Source organism: Polypterus senegalus, chromosome 4 (assembly GCF_016835505.1).
Source record: "Polypterus senegalus isolate Bchr_013 chromosome 4, ASM1683550v1, whole genome shotgun sequence".
Taxonomy (NCBI): Eukaryota; Metazoa; Chordata; class Cladistia; order Polypteriformes; family Polypteridae; genus Polypterus; species Polypterus senegalus.
The window spans coordinates 32702299-32727802 of NC_053157.1; the positions used below are offsets into that span (position 1 = coordinate 32702299).

Consider the following 25504-nt stretch of genomic DNA (forward strand, 5'->3'; position numbering starts at 1 on the left):
ATGCTTTACTTCTCTATGCTTCAAACTAAATACCAAATAAAAATGAAAATATCAAAGACAGCGTGCATGATGGTACTTATTGTGATAGGTTTGATGAGTTTGTGAACCACACTAGGTTGTCCTGCTGTAATAAATATATGAAAGTACAATTTCCTTTTATCATTTTCAGTTTCAAGCAACAGCTAATGGAAACTGATTACAGAGGAAACGTCTTTTTTTACATATGAAATAAGTATAATGTACTTTGCAAAAGCCTAAAATGAAAATATCTGTCTTAATTTAAGATAGTCTTTGATATCAGAGACAATAAAAAACAAGTACTTGTGGGCTCTGCAGTACATTGTACTAAAATGTTATATGCAATGCTGTGCGTGATTGCACTGCCAGAGACATTTTTAAATACTTTTTTCATTCTTTAAATTGATAAATGGCAGTACTTTTTTTTTTCTCTAAAACAGGCTAAACTGAAGGAATATATTTAACTAAATGTATCTATGCCTGCCGACTACTTCAAGTAAACCTGTCCTAATCTCTCGTAGAGTCCCCTTTGTGCCACCTACTGAAACAGTCCTCTTCTCTTCTGTCACATATGTTGCGATTGACTTGCATTGCACTAATCGCAGCACTGACTGGAGAGTTGACTTCAAAGTAGTTACATTTTAATTAGTTCACTGTGGATTGCTGAAGTTTCTAAACCTTGTTTAATGCAATTCTAAACCTGTAAAGCAATGGAGGCTCGCTCATTTGTGAATCAAACACAAAGTACTTAACTAGATTAGACATTTTTCAATTGTTTTAATGACGGTAAGACTTAAGTATAGTCATATGAACAGGTATGTACATTAATTCAATATATGAGTCAATAATGTCTATGAGCTGAACAAAGTATCCTCATCACCTATTCCTAACTAGTTTTTCTTTCTACATTATATTTTTCATTAAACACATCACCTTAATCCTGAAGATCCTTCAGGTGCTCTTTGATATTCACTTGTGTCTGATCTACAATATTCCAGAAGCTCTCAACATGTACGCTCCTCTGCCAGAACTCTGGTAGATGTATTACAATGCAGGACAAGTAACATTAGTCTTACTCTAAACATAAACTTATATTTTTTAAGGATGGAGTCTATAATCATTTCATTAGTCAGCATACCTATTTTTTCTAAAGATTATTCCTATCTTAAAAAGATATTCACTTTGTTTTCTCTTGTTTTCTGTTAAAGTCCAAATACTGACAAAGAGAATATCTTCGGTCATCCAGGTAAACCCAGTTTATCCTGAGCAGGGGTTGCTGGGAAGCTGAAGCTCACACCTACAAATATCAAGCACAAGGCAGGAACAACTCACTAGGGCCAATTTATCCTCTCCAATAACTATCATAAATGTAGCTTTATTGATGTGAAACTAAAATATGATTTTGAAGAAAACGTATTTAATTTCTCCATATATATAGTATATTTTTATAAATCTACTTCATGTCCATTTACTGTTTCTCTTTATTTGGATACCAAATTCATTACCATTGTAAATCAAAATTTCCCAAAAAGTGTTTACCCATGCCAACTGATGACGATACTACCACACGGGACAGACGGGCATCCTGACTAAGAGTGGGGAAGAACCTTTACCTGAATGGGAATCCCCAAACAGATGGACATGTGTCCCAAGCGAGAGAGAATGGTTAATGACCCAAACAGGAGGCCCTATGTCGATGGACTGGCATCCCAACCAGGAGAGAAGAACGTTTGCCTGTACGGGATGCCCCTGGTGGATGAACAGGAGTCCTGATCTATGATGCCTACGGTACCTTTCCTGGCCAGGATAAAAGGGAAGGACATGAAAGGACTGTCTCTGGGGGCCATTTTATCCCCCAGGACTCTAGATAGCAGCAGCCCCGAATATCGGTGCCCATTTGGACACAAACAGGCAATAACAGGAATTGTAGTCCAATAACGCAGCCCTGCTGACCCAGAAGTGCTTCCAAAGGGCTCCCAGTTCTTCAATAAAAGGGACTGCACTGCCTTGTCCAGGCAAGTCCGAGCTGGGAGGAAGACAAGCAACACTTGACTGGAGGGGGGCAGTGCAGTGGTAAAAGGACAAGTGATTTGGAGGAGAGAACTGTATTTTGTGCTTCATTTAAGAGCTATTGTGTAATAAAACACCATTTATTTGAGCCCGGGTTTTGTTGTGTTTGTGTTTGGGGCTCTCTGGCACCCCCTTGCCACACAGGCTTTGATCTTGTGTGAAATATGTGATGATAATTCATATTAATAGTATGCCCTTCATCGTATAAGCATACAAGCTTTTGGATAACCAGTCTATTTTTTCACACCTGTAGAATTCCCTTATGAAGCATATTACAAGCAATTAACAATAATGGTACAAACTCCTATGGCACAAAAAGCTGAAAGGAAACATGCCGTTTTTACACATTACAAAAGCATGAGGACAGTAAATAGACTTCAAATTAAATTTCCTTTGTTGGCATGCATATAAAAAGTACAAAAAAGACAATGTGATGAGTGAGAATTAAATGTACTAATTTCACATCAGCAGTTACCTAGAAAAATTAAGCTCACAGTAAAATGACTTAACTATGCAAAGCAATTCTATAATTTATTTTCAGCCTTGAATATCCTTATTACCCACCTAACACCTTATTGTTTAGTTTCCACTGTAGGGTCACTGACAGAGCTCATAGTCAACAAAATGTCTTTATGTGAGGGATACACTACAATAACTGAACATCTTAATGCTTGACAGAATGACAGTGGCGGTGTTACTCACTAGTCAAGCCCCAAGCATGCACAAAGCGTACATATTCTACAGTCATATACTAAAGAAGCTTCATCTTATTTCAAAGGAGTGGTGGAAGTCTTATTTTGGAAACACTATTGCTTCCTCCAGAATTTGTTGTTGTGGTGTAAAATTTTGCACACAAGTTGATACATATTTTGTACATCTTTATTTGTAACTTAGGCAAAGCAATATAATATTAGCGTTACATTAGTGAGAAGCATTCATGCTTACCCTCTAGGACTAAGTCAGGATAGGGAATTTTATGAGAGGGTTGGGGGAAGTATCTCAAACAAGTCTGGTAATTGTTTCTCTGCAGGGCTCTCTCAATCAACCCCCACAGGAAAGGCAGACTGTCTACCTGGCAGGCTTCACCTTAACACATGGTTTTGGGGGCAGGTGTGAAGGTATTCTCTGCCCCATTGGTTTGAGGTATGGCTGTTTGGAATTGGCTTGTATCAGAAGCTTTGAAGTACCATGACACCCTATTGGCTGTAGGGGCTGGACAGAACTACCTATAAATTTGCTTGCTTTACCCCCTCTCTTTCTTTGGCCATTTGATGAAAGACCATCTCACACACCATGAACTGAAAAGGACAACACAATGAAGAGCACAGCTCGGCAGCCATATTGAGACAGGCATGTGGCCTGTTCTGAAGAAAGCTGACCAAAAATGAGTACTTAACTAGAGACATTTTAAGTAACTTACAAGTCTGTGTGCCACCTGAAACTACACATCAGCATTTATCAGGTTGTATGGTTGCCAATATTCACCTGTATTTTGCTTATTGTTATTATTTATGAATATTACTAATACATTATTTAAATTGTAACTTAAATCCTGCTTGTCTTTTACTACACCTAATTGCCTGAAGTTATAAATGTAGAAGGAAAGGTGGAGAGAAGTTATATGGTACAATACCTTATAAACCGTGGTAAGTCTGTGAGATTTGAGGCATTCTGACAAAGGCTACATATTAATAATACAAAAGGGTAAAGTAGAGTAATATATTACTCTACCAAGACAAAATAGGTGTGATTACTACTGACTACTAACTGAATGTTGTGAGCTGCGCTCATTTTCTGCTGCAGTCCGCAAGCTGACTTGCAAATGAATTTTTCTTTGCTGATGTTCACTTCAGTGCACACTCATGTATAATGCATTTCTTCATACAGAGCTCACTCTATGTGAATGCATACATTGAGGCAAGATATACAGCACACTAAGCAGTAGTAAGCTAGCATGTAGAAAGTACAGAATTTAATTGAAACGGGGTACTGGTCATACATACCGATCAATCCAATGAAATTTTCATGTAAATGATTAGATATTTCTTTTTGTTTATTTTTGCATCAGAGACAACATTCAAGGCTGGCTCAACAGCACCCTCTATAGACCACAAATGATGTGCATTATCTGACTAATACTGAGGTACCGCACATACTTACTTACTTACCCGCACAGTAAAACTGTTGTGTAAGGGAAAATATGAAAGTATTTTAGAACCCAATATCAAGGGCAGGCCAGTAATTTTAAAGGGAATAGTTTAATAACTTAATACTGAAGATTCATTTACTCTGTTTATTGTTACATTTGTGGAATAGCCTTGTAAGCAATCACCCAAAATCTGCACTTCTAGGACTATGTTACAGCGAACTGGCACATTTTGTGAAGTTTTTCCAACAAATAGTGAATGCTGTGCATAACAGTTTCATTTGTTAATATGTATACATTTCCATGTGTTCCATAGTTGTTTGTTTCTGCTCACTCTCAAAAACACTACAAAGCCAGAAGGGCATTTGACAACTACAAAAAAATTAGAAATATGTGAGGTAATAAGTACACATATCCAAAAAAGTCGTTAATTCAATATTACTTTTCCAACTTCAACCAATCAGTTTTTAAACCTCCTAATCTATCAGATAAGCAGTCTTTGTGGAAACAGAGCTTACTGTCAGTAGTGGATTTAGGGGAGAAACAAAACTTTGAGTTGGGAATGTGACAATCAAATATAATCAAATATATATCACAGTTTGAATATTTAAACATTAAATCTTCACCTTTTTGAAAATGTTTGTATTGTGAGCTTGTACAAGCAAAACTGTCAGCTTAACTTACAATGCATATATGTGTTGTATGGGCAGCGTGCATTGGTGGGCATCCCAGCCGGCGTAGGATAAAGTTCCTTACCTGGACGACAGGCCTGCCCTTCAAAGACACAAGCAACAGGGTGAAGACTGTCCTGCTTTAACCAAGAGACATGCACAAGATGCCAGTGTGGCAGTGGGTGCACTGGCATGCCGGCAGGATTGGTCAGAGAAATTATTCTCAGCCAGGAGGCCAGTGTAGTGGAAAGACGGGGAGAAAACCAAGCTGAACTACATGCTTACCCAACACACTAGATGGCAGCCTTCCTCTGCGATGCCATCTGTGTGGACACCTGCAAGGCAAGCTGGATATTGTAGTTACTTAGGCCAACCATGTCCGGTTGTATGGGTGCCACCAGTGGGTCCTGAAGGGATTCATTATGACCTGGAAGTGCCTCCAACGGGCTGTGCCCTAGCACTGGAAGTACTCCTGAGTCCAATATAAAAGAATCCACTTAACCTCATCAAGGCGAATGGGAGTCAGGTGTAGAAGACGGACAGAGGCCTGGAGGAGAGGACAACAGAAGGAGAAGAATTGCACTGCGATTGCGTTTGTTAACCAGGCCCTTTTTTGTATGGTATTTGTAACAGTAAACATTTTAAAGTAACAGGACTTGCATCATAGTGGTTGTATCAGAGGTTTTGGGGTACAGCAACACCCCCTACTTGTTACAGTATGTATTGTTAGCCTAGTGCTTAAAGAAGCCAAAATATTTTAATTAATTCTTTTGTTGAAAAAATACACCTATAGCACTTTGACACATGATGTACTGTATATAATGTGGCTACTCTGTAGTTACCACAATGCAATTCTTGAATAAAATGCTGTGTATAAGTATTTTGGATAGCTAGTCTTTCAAAATGGGAGGAAAAAAAATCTGGGAAAGCTTAAATATAGAATGACATGGTAGAGTAGTGTAAATGAAAATGTGTCTGTTATTTTAAGACAAAAAAATATACATATGCCTTATCACATGCAGATGACAAAAACCATAGAATGGCTACATCCTATGGCTGGTTTTTATCTGCCATCCATCTAGAAGTGGTCACTTTAATATTGGCATCACACATTTACAAGGACTGCGATGGGCTGGCGCCCTGCCCGGGATTTGTTCTTGCCTTGGGCCCTGTGCTGGCTGGGATTGGCTCCAGCAGACCCCCATGACCCCGTGTTAGCATATAGCGGGCTGGACAGTGACTGACTGACATTTACAAGGAAATGCAGAACATCACTATTAATTAGGAAGACAGTAATTTTAAAGATTTTTGATGAGAAAAGATAAAATATCATGCCTATGGAATAGTGAAAACATTCATGACTTCACATTATTATTAACAAATGTCTGCAGTTCTGTAGTCACAGTTGGTTACATTACACTCACAACAGCACACATTTCTTGACTGATAAAAACTTTAAGTTATTATACTTGGAATTAAAGAAGTCATAGAAAAGCAGACCAGTAAAACGTTAGTAGCACAATAAGTTTGTGCATATGTAGAAATCCTGAAATACGCTGTATGAAAGTGCTTTCCATGATCACCAGCAACAGCCTAAATGGCTTAAACCCCCCAAAATAAATGTGCCTCAATCATGCATAACACAAAAAATCATTCAGGATATTTAACTCATCACTGAGATTAGACGTTGAACTCTCTTTTAAAAGTCACTAATTTTAAATCACTAGTCGCTGGCTACCGAGTCTCAGTGGATTAATAACAATTACCCGGACTAAGAATTTAAACATGACTCAGGATATCACGTAGCTTGTGCTATATGATGTATCCAAAGAGCAAGCATGAGTGACAACAGCTTCAATAAGAAAAACACCTCTTTCAGTCTGACCTTGCTCACAAGAAATAGACTCCAAAGGAACTTATTTAAAATAGCATCCATGGCAATTACTGTGATCCTGCTGCAGCATTTCCTATTTGTCAAAAATAAGTATCTCACCATTTTGATGCCTGCCTTAAAATCAAGGACTGCTAAAATACAAAAGGGGACAAAGAAGATCCTGAGTGCATGCTGCACAGTGAAAACAGTCTCATTCAACATTATGTTAATGAACAATCTACTGTAATTAGAATGACTTAAAAGCATTTTGGTAAACTGAATAAAAATTAAACGGAAAGCTGAGTGCTTAATTTCAATTTAATATTAATTTAAGTATACTTAAAATGAAAATTGGATAGAAACAGAAATCTGTATTTTATTTTTTTTTTAATACAACAATTGCTGGTAGCCCACTGTTGGCTAGCACTCTCTATGAGGTGTGCACAACTTTACACTTCAACACACTTTATCTGTAAATAAGTAATTCATAGAATCCTGCAATCCTGTCACTGAAAGCTTACAAAGAAGTGGTGGCACAACAGCCCTCCTCTAAGTAATCAGTTGTTAAAACTTGGCATGAAAAGCCATTGGGGGAATTCTTCAAAAATTAACATTAAATGTCCAAATTAGTTTGTCTTATGCCGACCCTTTGCGAACATCACTTATAATTGGTTTGTGAAACACAGAGAAACAAGTAACCAAAATTTTAAAGAAGAAAGCCCTAAAGGCTGAAGTAAGTTTTAACCATTGAAACAGAAAACAATAACAATAGTCTAAAAGATGTTTTTTTTTTTTCTATTTTTCATTTACAACTAAATTTTTAAAATGTAACTGAAGACAGCACAGCAGGAAATGTCACTGTCTGTAAAATGTTCAAAGACAAAAATACAAAGACGTGCACAAACAGTGTTTATTAAAATGACTTATGGCATTCATTGAAAAATTCGTAGGTCAACGACAAGCCCCCTCCTTTAATATTGACCCCCCCATATCCTCCTTCTATGAAATCAGCTTTTTTTGAGTGTGGTGCAGAATGTATTGTATTTTTTCATTTTTGAGAACTTTGCATCTAGTTTTGATTTCTGCTCTACACCCAATGATGTCATTGATTATGAATGAATGAATGGATGAATGATAAATATTACTTGTTAAAAACATAACTGCGTGTCTAGCCAGCAGTTACTTTTGTAAATCGAGAATGTAACTCTGATTTTAGACTCTGATACAAACACAGGGTTGTGGTTACCAGCCATTTTAAATACATTTTGAATGTTTAATTTAACAATTTTAAGTGCATGTAACATGCTATTAAAAATAACTTCCAGGCATGAACAAAATACAGAATATCTATTGAGATTAATGAAAGAATAAATGTATGTGCCCAAATAGTTTAAATGAACATGCTGCTATAATAAATCCATTTTCATGTGTATTCTGTAATGTACAGAATTTCAGATCATTATAAATGAATGGATAACTTTGTCTGTCTGTCTGTCTAATAGTGTCTTTCCTATCTATCTTATTCAAACTCTTTACTTAGTACTTAGTTGAAGCCCCTTTTGCAGCCAATCCAGTCTCTTGTCTTCATGGGCCCAATGCAAGAAGCTTCTCACACCTGGATTTGGGGATTTTCTGCCATTCTTCTCTGCAGATTCTCTTAAGTTCTATCAGTTGAGATGAAGACCATCAGTTAACAGCTATTTTCTGGTATTAAATAATGCTCACAAGGTAATCTAAGTGACAATATTTGCTCAAGCCAACACAGTACTTAAAGGTAACATTGCTGTTGACTGTTTCTCCATTTTCACTAAATGACTATGTGTTACAGAGCTATATAGCATAACAAACATAATGGTTGCCTTCTGCCTAGACAGAACATATTTTTAAATATGAACACAAAGCAAAGAACTGATCAAGCAGTGGCAGTATTTCAAGTATGACAATGAAAGTAGCAAGACCAACTATGTAATCAATGATGCAGTAGTCAGGTGTAAATATATAACAATGGCTCAAAGCTTTTTTTTATTATTTATTTAGTTATTTTCCACTTCAGTATGCTATAATGTGCTGCGATGGGACAATAATTTAGCAAACAACTGCAGTATCTTCAAAAGTGAAATGCTCCCATAGCACTGACATTTTTCTAACACTTTATGCTGGAGCGTTCATCCATTCATTGCTTGTCAATTACTCTAAGAGGTTACATTTCTATTGAAGTTAATTGAATAACTCTATTGTTCGTGACACTGTTACTTTCCTTGTTTCAAAATTTTGGAGGAGGACCAAAGCGAACTGGTGCAGATATATGAAAAAATGCAGGAGGCTAACATGAAACAGAACAGCAAAAGAGACAAAAACTGCAAGAAACACCAGCACTGTTCACACTGGATGCATGAATTAGTGACATTTACACAGGGTGAAAAAGTATTCAGGATATAGGAACAGTCAAGGGCCACTCAAGAAAATTATTTTCAAAGCTAGTTTTCTGAGCAGTAGGTATTTGTTTTCTTTTGAAAGCATGAAATTAGAATAAATGCAAATGAACATTGAGAAGATAAATTTACAAGAATGTTTTGTGTAAGTCTGTGTTCTATACGGCAATAGATATTCCTTTTGTTGCACTTCTGTACAGTGTTTTTTTTTTCCCCCACCAAGTTAGCTGGTCAATTCTTCAAGGCTTCCACGCAGTATTTCCATACCTCTTCTTTTGCCTTTGGCTGTTTTTTGTTCTTTTTCCCTGTCTAAGTGATCCCATGCAGTTCCATTCATGCTGAGCTCATGTCTCTGAGGTGACCAGTGTGATAGTAATCCACCTGTAGACTTCCACTTCAAGGACATCTTAATTGTGTTTGTTACTGTTTATGGTTATATGGTTGAAAGGTGAAGATATTCTACCAATATGTAATTTTCCCAAAGGTATACTCAAATCAATTAAAATCTGTTTATATTACCCAGCATTCTTCATTCTATCCATTTTAATCTGGTCACCTGGCTGAAATGCACAAGAAGTCTGCATAGAAGTATCAACATACTCTTCTGAGATCATTGTCAACTGAAACATTCTGAATTTGGGGGCTGATTGCTTTATGACTGGTTGTAACTCCATGTTGTACAGTCTTTCTCTTACTGCAATCTATTTTGCTTGCCTCCTTTCTGTATGAAAATGGCTCTTTAGCTGCAATATATCTTATAAGACCATTTATGCTAGGACTTCTTCTTTGCATTGCTGAAGTGTGTACTTCAGTGAAGGATGATGAGCCAAGCACTTCACTAGATCTCCTTCTGTCTCTTAGGGATGTGATTGTTCTTCAAATGTCTTCAGGACAGCTTGAACACAACATCCTGCAGATCTGGTTTGATGTACTCTTACCTGCTGACTGTATTCTTCTGATAAAAATCTGTGACACTACAGTATATCTGTCAAAGTGTGTTAGCTTAGCCGTTTCCAAACTTTTCCTTGATAAAACCTAATATTTGTGGTTATAACTGTACCACTATCACACCTGGTTTGGCTACAAATACGTTACAAATACATGGAATGTCTGTGGTGCATTGAGAAAAGGTTTAGGAACCAACCCTGCATTGCTCTAAACATTTTATATCAATGTTTTTGAAAACACAAGAAATTTGTGCAACTTTTTAGCAGGAATGTGTACACTTCTAGTCCTATAACTCAATGGGATTATTAGAAGTGAAGTACTGTCTAAATCAAAATTTAACCCCAAGCATGGCTCAGACTCAAAATTCTATGCAATTACGGTTAAACCCGGGTCAGGCTTGGTGTGACCTGTAATAATACATTTTATAGCAGGGGTCGCCAACTCCGTTCCTTGGGGACCACCATGGCTGCAGGCTTCATTCTAACCCTTTTCTTAGTTCGTGACCTGTTTTTGCTGCTAATTAATTTCTTTTGAACTAATTTTAATTGACTTGTTCTTGAAGACTCCAATCCCTTAATTGTTTCGTTTTCCTTAATTAGCAGCCAAACAATAATAAGATACAAAATGAGCCAAACCATGACCACCAAAAATGTGTCCATCATACAATATCTGAAAATAAAGAAAGATGAAGGCCTCAGGAATGTCAATCTGCTCAGGTCCCAAAAACATTTTAATAGTGCTCTTAGAGAAAATCAACAACTGCAGAAATGTCTGCTAATGCACCATTAGAGCAGCAACAAAGTCATGAAAATTAAAGAACAGGTTTAATTAACAACAAGAACTGGCACCTCATTAAGCAGCAGGTTGAAGTGAAATTGGTTGGAGTTTGAGGCCCTGACTTAGTTGGTCTTCTGTTGGCTCACTCACTTCACATTTCATTTATGTTTGGGGGCCATTTAAGGAAATAAATTAAGTAATTCAGAGGAACGACGAAGAAATTCAGGGGAACAAATCTTAGAAAAGCAATCCAATTAAAATGAATTCACAAGAAGTTAATTAGCAGCACAAACAGGGCATTCATTTTATAAAAAAAAAAAAAAAGGGTTAGAATGAAGACCTGCAGCCATGGTGGCCCTCTAGGACCAGACTCATCGACCCCTGTTTTATAGTAGTTTATATAAGCCCAAATACCTCTCGGGACAGCATTCTGCTGCCATCTAATGGATGAAAGAACACCATGCTGCTTTTTGTCACTCTGTTAACTCTAAGGAAACATTAATATTCATAAGTGGGGTGGAGACTCCAAGAACCAACACATTGGCAAATAAAAAACTGTTAAGGCAATTTTTGAACAAACTGAAACTGCTCAAATCAAACAATAGTGAAGACGATGTGAATTGGTCATTGGACATTGACACAGAAAATGAAACTGATGCATACTGTACTGTACGATCAAAACGCCACAATATGTCTAGTGAGTTTGGTTGTGTGAAGTTTCACTATGGTGCAATGGTAGCTATGAGACGAAAAGGCAAAATAATTGCAATCAAGTGCAAGGACAAGCAAGATGTTGGTCCCCTAAGCACTGTTCACAATGCACCAACTGTCAATGTTCATGTCAGGGGAAATGCGCAAGTCACTAAGACTTTCACTATGGTAGCCTACAATAACAGAAGGGGTGTGTCGATTGTGAATGTTAGGCACTGACACTGTACCTTCTCTCATGAGAAAGAAACAGAAAAAAAATTAATAAAAGTGCACAAAGAAACACGCCTCTACTGCCCCGATTACAACTGTGTGTTGGGCGAATATCTCAAAACCTATCACATGGAGCATGTGTACTAAATCTGCATCACTACAGCAGTGAACATTAGACATACTGTACCTTTTCTATTGTATTTATGTTGATTTTCTTATATTTATATGTTTCTGACACACAACATTTTTTCTTGTTATGGAAAAAAATCTGTTTTTGGCTTGTTTTTCCTGGGGTAAACGTGACAATATGGAGGCTGCAAGGTCCAGAAGAACGGAGACTGAAAAGGACTGTAAAATAAGCAGAATGGCCCTCTCTGTTAATAGGGAAGTGCTAGGATATTTGCTTTGATTAAACATTACAAACTAATTCAACTGAGGTACTCTGTCATATCTAACAAATTGTAAATCAAATTACATGAATGTAAAAAAGAGAAACGGGTTTTCTACAGATTTCAAGACAAAACCTTTTTAAAGGCATTTTTGAGTATACGGCTAAACTGAAAGATTGCAATAAAACCAAAATACTAAAAGATCGTCATCCACTAATTCATAAAGAGAGTTGGGTCTGTGAAGTTGGACTCAACAGTTTTTAGCTAACTAATACTGTTCACAAAATATTAAAGTTCCATGAATGAGCATGCAATCCAATAAAAACAGCCAGACCTTTCATACTAAATTATAGATGAATATGGATGAATGCTGACTTATGTTGTAGAACCATAGAGCATAAGAGCAATATCATTTTATTTGATATTCACCTGAAATACCTGAATTTTTTATAAAGAGGCACTCCTTTGGCACAAAACTTTCAATTACACAATGCATTTTGTCTGAATATGTCAGCAGAATTTTTGTGGTTAATAAAGATTTTGACTTGTAGAATTGACAGGGCTCTTAGCTTACATAAGGACCTAGGACCTTCTCTTGCATACGTAGACTTTCATTATTTATTAAAACCATCATAACATCATATCAAGAAAGTAAAAACATTTAGGACAAAATAGATTACAGTGGAACCTCGGGTTTACGAGTGCTTTGTAAGACGAGCTAAATTTTTTAATAAATTTTGACTTGATAAACAAGCGATGTCTTGCAATACGAGTATTATGGATACACTTTATCTGCTGAGCGTCATGTGATCACAACTGAGCTGATGGTTCTTCTCTTCCTCGCGCACGTCTCTCTCTCTCTCTCTCTCTCTCTCTCTCTCTCTCTCTCTCTCTCTCTCTCTCTCTCTCTCTCTCTCTTCAGGGTAATCGTCTCCTATTCTCCGTCTGAGTCTGTGTGCCTCACTTATATAGTCAACATCCGTACAAGCGTATACTGTTTACTACAGCATTGTAAATCTGTGTGTGTGTGTGCTGTGAAATGCAAGTCACCATCTTGTGCCCCAAAACACAAAGCTCAGTCTCAGTACTTTAACAACACCAGCTTTATTCAGCTTGAAACAGCAACAGCGCTGTTATTTATTGTAGCGGGAGCTTTATAATGTTCCTTATATCACCCATCAAAGGCAGGCGCTTATAGCATGTCTGCGATCTTTTTGGATGCGCTTATATGGCGAACTGCTACAGCGCTGGGAGACTGCGATTGCTTTGGGACACTCTTCCGCATGTCGTCCCGTTGGGTGGAATCCCACAAGAGTTTAGAAACTCACTCACACCAGCCATGATTCTTTTTAAAGGTAAAGTGCAGGTTCATTTGTTTTATGTATATTTACTTTATATATTGTATTAATCATTTTTATATGAATAGTTTTGGGTTGTGGAAAGAATCATCTGAGTTTCCATTATTTCTTATGGGGGAAATTCACTTTGATATACAAGTGCTTTGGACTGCGAGCACATTTCCGGAACGAATTATGCTTGCAAACCGAGGTTCCACTGTATTTAAAAAAACAGAGACTATATGAACTGTATGCTACTCATTTTTAACATGACTTAATTCCAACAGTGCACAAAAAGATTTCCAAAGCATCAAACGACTAAAGGTGGCCAAGTTACCAACACTTTAAGAACAGTTTTTTTGTTGTCATTAGAAGGAAAAATAGAACTCAAACCAAACAACAGCTGACTGCCAAAATTGCAAGTTTATTCCAAAACAGTAAATTGTGATCACTTACTGGTGAAGAATTCACACTTGACCTCAAGGTCAAAGGTTATAGTTTCATTAGTAGAAAACCATTTGAGATCATAAGTTGTACATATTTACATTTTATGTTTAGAAGCTTGCATAATGTGCTTAAACATGTTCTTGTTCATATAGATGTTTTGTAGGAGCTCACTTCTATAACATGCTGAGTGACTGGATTAGGCATGATGAGTGGACCCTGCATCTGAAAGTTCTCCTGCCTGTTGCTCCCCATGCTTGTTTTCTGTATATTATATTTGTTTATTATGGATATCATAATTAGACTAACTGTAAAATCCCCCTTTGGATGAATATGATAAAACCATTTAAGGTAATTTTACTGTTACTAGATTTGTGATATTACTATGTTTTTTAAAATGTTATAAGCAGACCCTGGAGTTGTAACTGCAAGGGACTTTGAAGCAATCACCAGGGGTTACACCTTCCTTCAAAACTAGCTGCATTAATACATTAATAACATAACATTAATTTATGTATTTATAACATTATCCCTCTTCTCTGGGGGAGCTGAAAGCTGAACAGGCTGAAATATGTTTATGCCTTAGTTTAGAAAATAATGTCAGTGTCTGTCATTTAAAAAGGCAATTAGCAAGGCTTCTGCTGTATAGTCGTCGCAATCTAAGTGAGCCTGATGCCAGGAGCAAAGGTTAAGTTTCGTTTTCTCGAGATTGAGATAAAATTATTCTGTTATCTTGAAAACAAAGTTTGTTTTCTCAAGATCTGGATAAAATTAGTCTGTCAATTTCGCGGAGACAATTTAAAAAAATAACAATATTGCACGTCCTCTCTCGGCTTCCGTAGAACAAGTAAAATTGTAGTATTCTGTTTTTAAAAACAAATGTGCTTTAGTTACCTTGATATATCTACAGTTAAATTCTGCTCTGTGCTTCTAAAATTTGTATTATTATGCTGTATTGAGGATTTGTTCTGTTCCGTGTATTGTATTGTATTGACCCCCTTCTTTTGACACCCACTGCACGCCCAACCTACCTGGAAAGGGGTCTCTCTTTGAACTGCCTTTCCCAAGGTTTCTTCCATTTTTCCCTACGAGGTTTTTTTGGGAGTTTTTCCTTGTCTTCTCAGAGAGTCAAGGCTGGGGGGCTGTCAAGAGGCAGGGCCTGTTAAAGCACATTGCTGCACTTTTCTGTGTGATTTTGGGCTATACAAAAAATAAAATGTATTGTATTGTATATAAGTCTAAGGGCTACAGACTACCTCCTACAGAGAAAGGTAATGAAAATAAAGTGGTAGCCTTTTCAATGTGTTTAATTACTGCCACTGCCAAAGGCAAAACTGAGAATTTAACTAACTGATTGATTAGCATCAATCTTTTTTTTTTTTTTCTCTCCCATATACCATTTCCTATATTTATTTGGTGTTCTTGGTTTGGCACCAAACAGATCCTTCACTCATTTTCCAAAAGATCTATTATTGCAATGTCAATCTTATTATGAAATCTCAAACCTAGGTAAACACAATAAGGCTTATATGTTATATATATATGTTATGATGAGAAATGCTGTAGTTAGTAAGATGTGACTCAATTCTGTCCAGTTTGGATGATTTCTTCTACTAGTTAAGAATGCCTGGCCTAAAAAAAGTTTTACTTATTTTTGCTCCCCCTTATTCTCTTGTGGATTTGTGGGTGTTGCAACAAAAAGGTGGATGAGCCAATAAATGTAGGAATAACTAAATTACTTGATTTTACTTTCCCAGCTTAATTATTTGTGATAACTCCTCCTTCATGAACAACGTTTCTATTACAAACAAAATGTCTGTCTACTCATTTCCTACTTGGAGTTTTATGTTTACAAAATTAAAAATGCTGCCTTTTGTTCTGCTTATCCGTGTCAGGCTGTGCCTCTCTTATGAGCATGCAGGAGCCTCTAGTGGCTCAATGCTGTAAAAGCAACCAGCAAAAATAGAATGCAGTGTAAACCGTTTACACATACCATTAAACAGAAACACATTCTTAAATTATCTGCAAAAACATTATATAATGATGCATCATTACAGTGTAATGAGGTTCATATGCATTTATATTAAAAACAATAATGTTTTTGAGTTCCTGTTGAGGTTTAGTTAGCATTGGGTTAGTGGAAAGGAGGTTCATTGTTGTTTTGGTATTTGGATTTATTGAGCCACACCCTTTTACATCCATTGCTTTTAAAACTCTATTTTAATGAAATATCTTAAATGACACATGAGTCAGTCAGTCAGTCAGTCATCCTAATCATTCATAATTCTACATATATAGTAAAATGTGTTTACAAGGCAGTGTTTTTTTTTTTCTGTAATGTTTTGAACTTATCTCTATAAGGTCATGTGAGATACGGCAAGGAACCCTAACCAGCCAGAATGCCCTCAGTGTGAAAGGACATGGGGAGACAATGCCCTATGGAGAATGTCAGACAGCAGCCCTCCCGGATTGCAGCAGCACCCTGGATTCCCCACAGGGCATCTTGGGAACTGGAGTTTTTTGGGTGGGTGGGGTACTGCGGGAAATAGCGAGCACTACTTTGTGGGGCTCCTGCCTTATCTGGAAGTGCTCCCAGGCCAAGCCTTTGGGAAACCAGAAGTATGTTACACAGATGGAGCAGAATGCCTCAACTTTGTGAGCCAAAATCGGGAAGAGGTAGACAAAGCTTGCTGGGAGAAGCGGAGGAAGAGGCAGAGAGAAGAAGACCGAGCGTTGCTGTTTTGTATTGCATTGTGGTTGTGATGTGGGAAATGCTTACAGGAAGGGTTTCACGCAAAAAAAAAAAACTTTGTGCTTGGTGTACTTATGTATGAGCCTTAGTGTTGGGTATTTGGGGTGCTGAAGCACTCTCTGGTGGCCAGTCTCTACAGCAGGATGGAGGGACAGATGTGGTACTGGACCATTTTGCTTTTTATTTTCATGTTTTTCATGGATGGGAGGAGACAGAGGGAACCACAGTCCCATATTTTGCTTCCGACTATCACAATAATGACATTGGTTGCAATGGTACTGCAAAGTTGTGGGGAGCTTGTTTCTATTTTTTTGTTCTTTTCTTAATGTCTTCTTATCTTTCTGTCATGTCTTGGAACATTTCAGGCCACATCTACTAGATAACACATGTATTGGCATTGTTTTAATAAAAATACAGCACTTGAGACATTACAGAGTTGATGGTATTTTGTTTGCACCCACTACAAAATGAGGTGTACCTGTTTTCTCAAGGAAAATACTTATAATCGAAGATCGTTAGTTCTGCCAGTGACAGAGTTTTTCAATAGTAAAATGAACATTTATTACCTACCTAAACTACTCCTGCCAAATACGACCATCAATCTATTCAATTTTTTATCTATTTTTATGAAATAAAGTTGTTATGAACTTACTGTTTGGCAAAGTCTTACCACCATTTATCTCACCCAATACTTTCCTTATGTAACATCTGTGAAGAACCCATTTGTCCAATAATATTTACTCTATCAATTCATTAGCTAATTAACACTTTCTTTTCTATATGCCATAAATCCTAGTCTAGCATAGATTATAGACAGCATGAACATCAAGTGTCACAAGTGCAATGTATTTTTAAAAAGATTTATTCAAATGCTAAAACTTGAACTCGATTGTAATTGAATTTTTATTTGTTTTACCTCACACTAATTTCAGAAACGTGATACTCTTGACATGCTATGCAATAATGCATCATTTTACAGACCTGCCTTTCCACATCATTTCCACGATTTGCCTTTTTTCTAATGGCTGAATGTTTGGGATAGACTCCTGCAGACCCCCGCAACCCTGTTCAGGACTAAGCAGGATGGAGAATAACTGAGTGACTGAATGGTTGATTTGAGTCATTATTATTACAAATGACAGCCATCAGTTTCTTCAACACACCCCTTTCACAATGCATTTTAGGGCAGATTTTTTTCCTCCCTGCTTTAGGATCAACACTTTACTAAAACCAGATTTTAAAACACATCTCCAGCATCCTGAAAGTATCATTCTGCTGCTGGTCCTATTCCAGTTCACTCTTGAACCTGACATCCCTGACTAACTGCTGTTTTACGCTGCAGCATTTAAGCATCCATTGCAGCAACCAAAAGCTGGTTTCCTTTCTCATCAATAGAACAGCAATGGAAACTAACCTCCACAGTTCTAATTTTCCTTTTATTACTTTAGAGGTTTACTATTTTTTAAGAGCTTATTCAATGTCAGTAATGTTTTTTTTTTAGCTGCCTCAGCTATCACACAGATTCACACTCGTTTGAGTATTAGTTCTCTGCTGACTTGAGACACATTGCGTGAATCAATGAGCATTTTTCCTCCAACTATAAAGAAAAAGTGCAATTCCGTTTAGTTTAGCCCTGTATGTTATTCCACAAATGACTGCTTCTGACTGCAGCATTCAACTGGCGTCCCACTGTGTGAAGAATCAAGTCAGGTGCTGCACGCCCAATCTACCGCATACGCCTCTTGTGGTTTTCCTTAAAGTTTTATTCTATTTTGTTTGTTAACTTAGCAGTTTCCTGAAAAACAATCAAACTCATTTTTACAGAATTTTTCTAACAAGCTGTAAATAAAAATGTTTGCTAAAAATTATAACATATAGGAAATACTTTTAAAGTCACTTTGAATGCAACATTTAGTACATTCAGTCATTTAATTTGTGAAACACCTACTGACTCATAGTACCACAATTTATATAAAAGACAGATGGACTGACAGTCGAGTAATGACTTCTGACTTTCAGGAAGCAACAAGAAGCATGGCAAGAAAAAAATCATAACTACATTTAACATGTTTGAGAGTTTTTGTCTGGGTTTCATATGTATGGTACTGGCAGAGTGGTCCTGTCTTTGTTGCGCTGATTTGTTTGGAATGGCTGGTAAGTTAGGTTGAAAATCTGATGTGATTCAATGGTCACCTCCTCAGATCTACAAATGCATTACTGGATGTTTTGAACTGCTTCTAGACTAAAAATGGTTAGGCTCCCCTACACTGCAGAATAGTTCCCCACTTATTCCTCACCAATAGATGAAACGGTTTATGACAACCTGAAACTCAAGGAATTCATGTGTCTGCCCAGAGACAATAGGATATGCTCCCTAAACCTGACCAAAAAGACTGTAAAGTATCCCCCGTCTTAAATATCAAATGAATGTCGCCTTATTTAATAGCACTAGTCAACAAATATTTACGGGAGATTTTGAAAGTAATTTTTCATGCTGATTTTAGAAATACACCCAAACTCTTTTTGTCACCCAAAGTTTTTGAGCTACTGTAGGCCTTTTGTTAGGCTGTATATTCGGTATATAAACCCTTACTAAGACATACAGGCCTTTTAAAACAAATTCAGTATCAAAATCTTGTTACTACTGTTTGAAGATTTTATAACTTTCCACATTAAGCTCAGACAAATGAAGAACTTTGCTAAGACAAGAAGTAACAGACTTGGATTCACATATGTAAGAAAGAAATTTCATAGGATGATGCCTAGATCAATGAAGGAGTTCTTGTAGAATCTCATATTTGGGAACTGATTCAAGACGAAAGTTCTGAAGGCCAGTTGAACCAGGCTGAAAAAGTTGCATAGCAGTCCTTTAAGAGTATTTGCTGGAACTTCCTGCGTAATCATAAGGAGGACAACTGCAACGAAATAGTATATGAACCTATTGAACTTATACAAAGCCATGGGATGTAACTTTTCTTCAAAAATTCTTTTTTTGGGTTCTCATCTGGACATTTTCTCTGGCAATATTGGAGCAGTAAGCAACAAGCATAGTGAACGATTTCATGAGGTCATTTCTGAAATGGAGAAGCAATACCAAGGCATGCTGGTTCCCAGTAAGTTTCCTGACTACAGCTGGACCCTTACGAGTGATATTCCTGAAGCCAATTAAAGAAGAAAACCGTACCCTTCTATTTTTTAGGTGAGATGCTCCCATCATGTATGTACAGTGTCAATAAATGTTTATTGTAAAATTTTAATAGGGTGCCACATAAAATCCTTGCGTGATGGAGACATCTGGTTACAACAACACAACTTATTTCTTTAAGATGAATGCCTCAATGGGCTTTTCTAGGCCCTGCTTTTTTGATAGCCGCCCAGCCTTGCCTCCCTAAGAAGACAAGAGAAATCCCTAACACCCATCCCCAAAAATTATTGTAGGGGAAAAAAGGAAGAAATCTTGGGAAAGGAAAGTTAGAGAGTTGACCCCCTTCCAGGTAGGTTGGGCATGCAGCGGGTGTCAAAAAAATGGGGTAAATAAAATAGACAAAACAGAACAGAAGTAATCCTCTTTACAGAGCTAGATGGCGAATCTATCATGACCGCCTCAGAAATACATATTTTACCTTTCCTGCCTGTCTGCAGACTGTGGTTGGGATGAAGCAGGGGAGCTTCTCCTTCATTGTGTCCAGTGGTGTAAAGCTCCAAGGCCAGAGCGTCGTGCTCCGGAGTAAAACCCTGTTCCTGAATTCCCTTTGTCCTTTGTTTACAGCCGGTAGTGATACACAAGGCTTGAATGCTCCAAAAACGTAACTTTTATTGTCAACATACAAGTTGCTTCTTTCAGCTTAACAAAGAACCTAACAAGCAGCCCAATCACCTAACGACTGACTAATACATATTGAACTCTCCAGCCCTCAAATACTGTTAACTCCACCCCACATTCAGAATGATCAGATGTTAGACTGCTGTTTTACAATCTCATCCCAACACAACAGTTCAAACTACTCTGTCCTTGCACACCAAGCAATGCTTGATTAGATATTTGAATTCTGCATGAACAAATACTGTAAGATTCACCTATATTGATTCATGTGATAAAAAAAAGTTGCATTTTGTTACCCAGAGTATGCCTTTACTGATTGGTGTGCAATTCCTTTTGGCACTGGAAACCTCAGAAGTCTTTTTGGTTGTTCTGTTTTTGAACCACTAAAAACCCTTCCATTACACTTTGGCATTTCTCCCTTCTTTCTACATCCATCCACAGCTTTACTCTGTATTAATGACCAAGGATTTGAGTAGTTTTGATTAATATGTCATGTTTCTCTGCTAAGTACTTAAAAATATATATTTAAAACTTTAATGGAAAAAAAAGTAAATCTTGTGCAGAGCTCTTAATATAACTGACTGTGCACGTTTACTCCATCTTAGCCACTAAACTCTTTAGGACTTTCAAGAATAATTTGGGCCTCCCAGTGGATTCCATCAGAAGTCTTATTTTTCAGTTGCTCAGATGTAACAGACATGCAGTCCACAAGTGTTGTGATGCACAATTTATTTCTTAATTATTGATCAGTAGTGCAGAGCGAGTAATGCAAACACTTGAAAATATTGGTTTGTTCTCTTTTCCCAATCTATGCATTTCTATTTATTTATTTTGAGTCTTCATTTCCTTACCTTGCCCATTAATTTAATATGTGACTAAAGGCTTCTAATAAGACCTCTATCTAGACATTTGGAAAGTTCAGTGGTATGGAAATTATATCTTCATTAGGGTATTTAGACTTACTAGAGCACTGTACAATGTTTACACAAGCAGAATATTTGTTTTTTTATTTCTTTATATATAATACGCTACCGTGGCTGTTCGTTTGTCTGTCCAGGATTTTAAATCACCTGTAGCTCGCAAACCGTTTGGTATACATATACTACATGACGTCTACTATTCACTTTCGGGGTGATGACTGACCTCCAAGGTTATTCCTCTTTATATTTTTATTTTATTTTATTGTAGAATCAAGTCTTGGCAGTGGACAGCAGGGTGGCCGTGCGGTGCATGCATACGGGCGCCGTTCTCATCGCTACCAGCTTCACCAAGACTTCCCCTACCCCTTCATATCTTAAATCATTCTTGAGGCAGATTGAACACTTAAGTGCCAGCTTAAGTGAAAAATTAAAGAAAACTTACTAAGTGTGACATGTCCAGGGACCTTGCCCCACCAGGATGCCGGACGTATGGAATTACCAGAAGGAAGGCAGTGAGATGGGGGATCCATCCCTATGCTCCACCGTGGCCATGGCCAGGGAGTGCCTGGATAGCCCCTGGACTTGAATATGCAGCACTTCCAACACACCCAGAAGTGCTGCCGGATGTTAATCAGAGGCCATCTGCAACACATCCGGGGGCTGAATAAAACTCCAATCAAGAGCCGAAGTTGGGTGGAAGAAGGACAGAGCTTTCCAGTCAGGAGTTGGAGGCGGCCGAAGAAGCAGAGAGGAGTCATAAGAGACTGTGTTGGGTGATTATGCACTGTGTGTTGTCTTGGGGGCAAGGGTTGTAAATAAACGTGTGTGATTTAAGACTTTCTGTGTCAGCCTATCGGTGTCCGCATCCAATATGGCCACATAAGTAATTGCAACACAAACACTGACTTAATCAGTTTTAACGCGAAAAGATGACGATGAAAGAAGAGAAGAAGTGGGCCGTTAGGGTGTAGAGAAGACGAGCTGCTCAGAAAACAGCAAACACATCAACCTCTGAGGAAATGAAAGCTAAACGTACAGAGAAAGAGGATGAAAACTATGAATGCTCAAGTCAAGTGTATTCACCGCATTTTAACATGCAGTGCGCTGTTACTGGTAGTTTATAATCTCTAACACCTAATTTAGTGTAGAGAATGATTGTTAGCAATAAAAATCCAGATACAGGTATATGTCTCAATTCAGCTACATTTACAAACTTATAAAGGGTAACTTTTCCAGCAAGGTACAGAAGCTTTGAGCCCAAGAATTCATTAAAAATATGCTCATTTAATTTCTGTATATTTTATTTTAAAATTTGTTCAACAGTTCATTACATATGAAAGTTGATGAGTGTTATTTATTGTATGGAAGATTCTGAGAAAAATGTATTAACTAATGAAAGGTGGTCAGTTAAAGTTGTGAAAGTGTGGAGAACCTAACCACAAAACTTTAGTCTAAAATCACTACATCCAAATCAATATTATTACAATTCTGCATAAACATCATAATTAAAATCATGGCTCTGTTACCGGACTTTCACAAATTGAATAGTCTAAAATATACCATTATATGAAAAATTTAGAATAAAAGGCTAAAATTAGAAATCACAAACAAATTAGGAATTTAAATGGATTATTCTAAAATGGCATTTAAACACCCATTAACACATGTAATTATTTGAAGTATAGTAAGATTCATTTTAGTTATCTATTCTTACCTGACGTGGCTGTTCAGTGGCCCGCTGAGGATCACTCTTTACTTTATTATGTTCATGGTTGGTTATTTTTGTTACAGGTTGCTTAAAAATGGAAGCCGTTTGTCTTATAGGAAGTGCTGTGTTTAAGTCTGGTTTGCCCTGTAGATGGAAGAAAAAAACTGCTTAACTTCACAAGCTTTAACAGCAAAATCATGAAAAGACAAAGGGGCGAAACTAACTCAAGGACATGAGGACGCCCTACATAATGATGAAGTTTCTACCTTCACTGGATGCACAGAAAAACAGAACCTATACTAAGCTGGCTGGTTTTCATGTGGCATAATTCATCCACACCTTGTTCTCATCTACTCTTGCAAACTAGTCAGCTCCAGTATATTTGATTTTTGGAAAGACATTTGGTTGCAGGGAGGGAAGGTGTGCTGTGATATTACTCACAACTATCAAATTTCACCGCAGACCAGACCCCTTGAGTCTTTTTAATCACGATCAGAATAATGGCTATAGGACAGTATACTAAAAAATTATCATTTTTCCCACTGAGATGGACAAAGTTTCCTTTGTAAAGGGGTACAGTCTCAAAATCAGAAGGTCAGCAGGAAGGGACACTCCTAAAGTTACTTGTATTTTTGTGTGCTCCTGTCACCTCGTGTTCAGAAACCTAACAGGTGCAATGTTATGTAAAGTTCCATATAACCTACCAAGAAAATGTTTTGTAAGGTTTAGGAGCAATAAGAGACCGCTTTACTAGTGACACTGAACTGTGTTATTTGTATTAGTTTAGCAATTACTAATGAATGGTTTACCTAAATACAGTTCCATAGCTACATATCACTTATATTAAGTCTTCTAACTTTTGAAAGATTTTTCTCTTTTTGCTCCTTGTTATTCCATTTATGACCATAGGGTGGCAGCAAAACTGTCTGCTAGCAACTTTAGCACAGCTATTAAGAAAAAATAAAAGACTATTCAGGACATGGCACTAAAAATGTTACCATTTGCAATTTAGATAAATAGACCGACAAGCAGACGTTTATGTATCCCCAGGGGGAAAATTTTAGAGAAGTTTAGCTTTTTACGGAAGCTGTTTAAATAAATAAATACATAAATAGATCAATAAATATATACACACAAGACTGACTAGAAGAAAAATTTAAAAAGAAAGAAACCTCTGACTTGACAGTCCCTGTCACAGTGAGGCATTATACTGTTGGTATAAAGGAACCCCAGAAGCATTTCTTGACACAATCCTGCTGAATGATTCCCTAGTTGAAAGTCAACAGTGTTGGTGTGTCAGAGAGAGGATGTGCAGCATTCGTCATAATGGCACAGTGGTTTTGTTTTCATTCTCTCCTTTGCTACAACCTCCAGGTGGTCCAGGCTACATCCCAAAACTGAGCTTCCCCTATTAATTATCTTGTTGATTCAGTGGGCCTCTCTTGAAGTTATTTTACCATCCCAGTACACCACAGCACAGAGAACTGCTCTGGCTATTAAAGAGTTATAGAAGATGTGAAGGATGTCGCTTCCCACATTTAAGGAACATGGTCTCCTAAGGAGGAAGAGTCTGTTCTTCCCTTCTTTACAGAGATCCTCTGTGTTATGAGACCAGACCAACCTGTCACAGATGTGGACTCCCAAGTACTTGTACGTGTGGACCACCTGTACATCTACTCCCTGAACAGTCACCGGACATAGAGGCTCTTTGGTGCCGTGAAAGTCAATAACCAGTTTCTTGGTTTTGCTGATGTTAAGTGGCAGATAATTCTATTTGCACCAAGAAACAAAGTCCTCCACCTGACACCTCTAGTCTGTCTCATTCCTCTTAATCAATAAACCCAATAAGTGTAGAATTAGCTGAGAATTTCTGCAAGAGACATGTCCTGAGTCTGAGGTGTACAGAGTGAAGAGAAAAGGAGACATGACTGCTCTTTGTGATGTTCCAGTGTATCAGAAACACAGTCATTGAGTCTCACAAACTGCGGTCTGCCCCTCAGATAGTCCATTATCCAGGACACCATTAATACTATCAAGCTCAGGAAACAAAGTGCATCTAACAAACAGGGTGGAACTAATTACATTTATTCCATTCGGATGCACCACAGTCACATTTAAGTGAATAAGCTAACACAGACAGCAGTGGATATGTCAAGAATAAACTGGTTGACGACTTTGTTAAAATTTCAGCAGGCTGAACATTGCCAAGATCTTGGGAGAGTGACACTGGAAGAATTCAAATGGCAATACATAAAAAAAGATCTCATCTTCTAAA

The 25504-nt window shown here is 37.4% G+C and overlaps 1 protein-coding gene across 4 annotated transcripts in view; it reads right to left on the minus strand.

The window, feature by feature from the left end:
- Nucleotides 1-25504, minus strand: part of LOC120527236 (methyl-CpG-binding domain protein 2-like) — a 193330-nt gene that overhangs the window by 93950 nt on the left and 73876 nt on the right. For all 4 annotated transcript variants that reach the window (XR_005633294.1, XR_005633295.1, XM_039750412.1 and 1 more), the window contains exon 3: nt 23236-23373. Coding sequence is in view for 2 of the 4 variants with exons in the window: in XM_039750412.1 (XP_039606346.1) it covers nt 23236-23373 (138 nt within the window). In the remaining 2 variants the exon portion in view is untranslated. The remainder of the gene's footprint in view (nt 1-23235; nt 23374-25504) is intronic.